This window comes from Arachis ipaensis, chromosome B03, assembly GCF_000816755.2.
Source record: "Arachis ipaensis cultivar K30076 chromosome B03, Araip1.1, whole genome shotgun sequence".
Classification (NCBI taxonomy): Eukaryota; Viridiplantae; Streptophyta; class Magnoliopsida; order Fabales; family Fabaceae; genus Arachis; species Arachis ipaensis.
The window spans coordinates 15,403,028-15,405,399 of NC_029787.2; the positions used below are offsets into that span (position 1 = coordinate 15,403,028).

General features: G+C 31.3%; 1 protein-coding gene across 2 annotated transcripts in view; it reads right to left on the reverse strand.

Moving 5' to 3' along the window:
• The window catches only part of LOC107634216 (aluminum-activated malate transporter 2), a 3,721-nt gene continuing 2,147 nt past the window's right edge, over positions 799-2,372 (reverse strand). Inside the window, exons 5-7 of one of the 2 annotated variants that reach the window (XM_021118279.1) lie at positions 2,048-2,197; positions 1,028-1,463; positions 799-953 (exon numbers count right to left, since the gene is read on the reverse strand). In XM_021118279.1, the coding sequence (XP_020973938.1) occupies positions 1,038-1,463; positions 2,048-2,197 (576 nt within the window). In that variant the 3' untranslated portion in view covers positions 799-953; positions 1,028-1,037. Of the gene's footprint in view, positions 1,464-2,047; positions 2,198-2,372 lie in introns of both variants that reach the window. The other variant, XM_016337783.2, reaches the window with a different exon arrangement.

The window sequence follows — 2,372 nt, forward strand, 5'->3', positions numbered from 1 at the left end:
GGAAAAGAAAGAAACTATAGAATATTAAGTTAATTTCCACAAAAAAACATAAGCAAATATCATGAGTTATGCAAAATATATAGACAGTTAATAACCAGTAACATAAACAACTTACATGAATTCCATGTATTGAAGTTTATTAATGGTCATGTTTCACAGCAATAGCATAAGCAAATGTCAATGCTTCTACAAATTATAAACTGTTAATATCTATTTTTGTACAATTGTTTTTCTTTCTGTTTTAGATGTTGAGTATTGCTAATTTCTGAAATGTTAGTGCTCAACCCCTGCATATTTGGTCTATGTTCACTTATCTTTTCAATTATTTGGTTGCCAAAGAATCAAGGAGTTTTAATTTTTATTTGTTTTTTTAATGAGTTTCAAGTCAATAAAATTATTGAATGTGACCTCTATGATGTATTGCACATAAGATGCTTTTCCATTCAAATTTAACCTTATATAAAGGACATATATATTTGGTAACAATTGTAATTGAAAGTTTTCAACCGGTACTTTCTCATCTTTTGAGTTTTGCATATTTCTAATAAACTTACTTGTATAAAGCACCTTATAATTTATTTATCCCTATTCTAAAACGGTTTATCCGATTGAACTACCGATTGGACCGATTAAACCAATAAATCAATGAACCAAAGACTAGAACGATTTGATAACCAGTCCAATTTTCTGAACCTTGATTTATATTCATCTCAAATTTCAAAATACAAAAATAACAAAATTGAAGTGAAGACCACATGTAGTCCAATGAATACCTAATTTAACGCGGGAATAATAATATATACATAAACACATTGAAAATATTATTAATTTTTGTTTATTAGTAATTATCAAAGTTACGACTTCTAGTCCGCACTTTCCGTTTCTCTTCATCTGTCAGGAAGAGAGCAAAGAGCATCATCGAAGTCATCTTTATATTATACTCATATAAATAAGCATACGAACGTTTTAGCTTGTGCATGCACCAATTAATTCTCCGCGGCAAATCCTTAATAGAACTTCGATCCGCAGCAGATTATTCAAACTATGCTATCAATCTTTGGAACTGGTTCAGCACATTCACAATGTAGGGCCTGTGATTGCGACGATGGTGGTTTAGGAGATTTATCACCCTCTTCAAAATCGGCGAGCGCGGCGAGATTGTTAACAGAATCGGCTATTTCCTGGACGCAATCAACGATGTCAATTAGCAATGAAGCTGCAGTGGCAGCCGGTATGAGAGATAAAAGATCAGTGTCTTGTTCCTTTAAACTTGATTGGAGCAATGCCTTGAGCCTCTTGCTTGCAGCTTTTGATTCAGAAATGTGGTTATTAGAAGATGGAAGGCTCATCATGTTCTTTATGGATAATCCAAGTTCCTTCAAGGCTTTGCTGGATTCCCCACTCATTTCTATGCATGCTTCTTCAATCGTACCAACAATTTCAGATGATGCTGTTGATGATCCCTGCAAATTGTGAAAAATTATAACTATATATATTTCAAAAAATATTTAATAGCCAAAAGAGAAAGTCTATGGGCCAGCAATTTTTGTGTTTTGTGGCCAGCACTTAACCATCAAAAGAAAAGTGAGTGATTTTTCACCATTAGATACCGTTAAAAATACTATTAATAACCAATTGATGGTTACAAAACACAAAAATTGCTGACTCCTAACACTCATCGATTGTTAATGAAGAGTAGTGTATGCATTTAAGTATTAATTCAGCTATATTGTAGTTTATTTGTCAATATATCTTGTGAATTATATATCCTTAATATATATGTGTAAGGTCTATTATTTTCAATAGTACTAACCACTTTAAATATGTCCAAGATTATATTAATTATTTATAGTTACTTGGCACCCAAGAGAAGTTCTCTAAAAAACGTTGTATAGGAGAAAAGACGATAAAAAGCGCGAAACTTGTAACTATATATTTGAGTTAAATAATTATTGGTGTAGTGACGAAGAACAAAAAGAATTATTGGCCCTAGTAAATGAAGATGTTTTATCGATAGGGACTAGTAAATTATGTATGATGTATATACTTGGATATGTGGAGTATTGAGGTGTCCATTTATGAGAGCTTCAATTCGATAAGCACATTGACGAGAAAGAGCACCAATCTTAAGATATTGGTCCCACGGGTGACGAAATTTGAACTTCCCATGACCTGGTTCCCATCTTGCAAAATTCGCCTACAACAATTATAATTTCCAAAATATTAGAAAATTAATAAAGTACACTTCAATACAAAGTATCAACCAGAGTTGGATATAATATCAAGAGTAGATGGTATTTTTTATCTTTAATATTTGTAACTTTTAAAAAAAATATTTTTAATATTTTTTATTCATTTAATTTTATCTATGA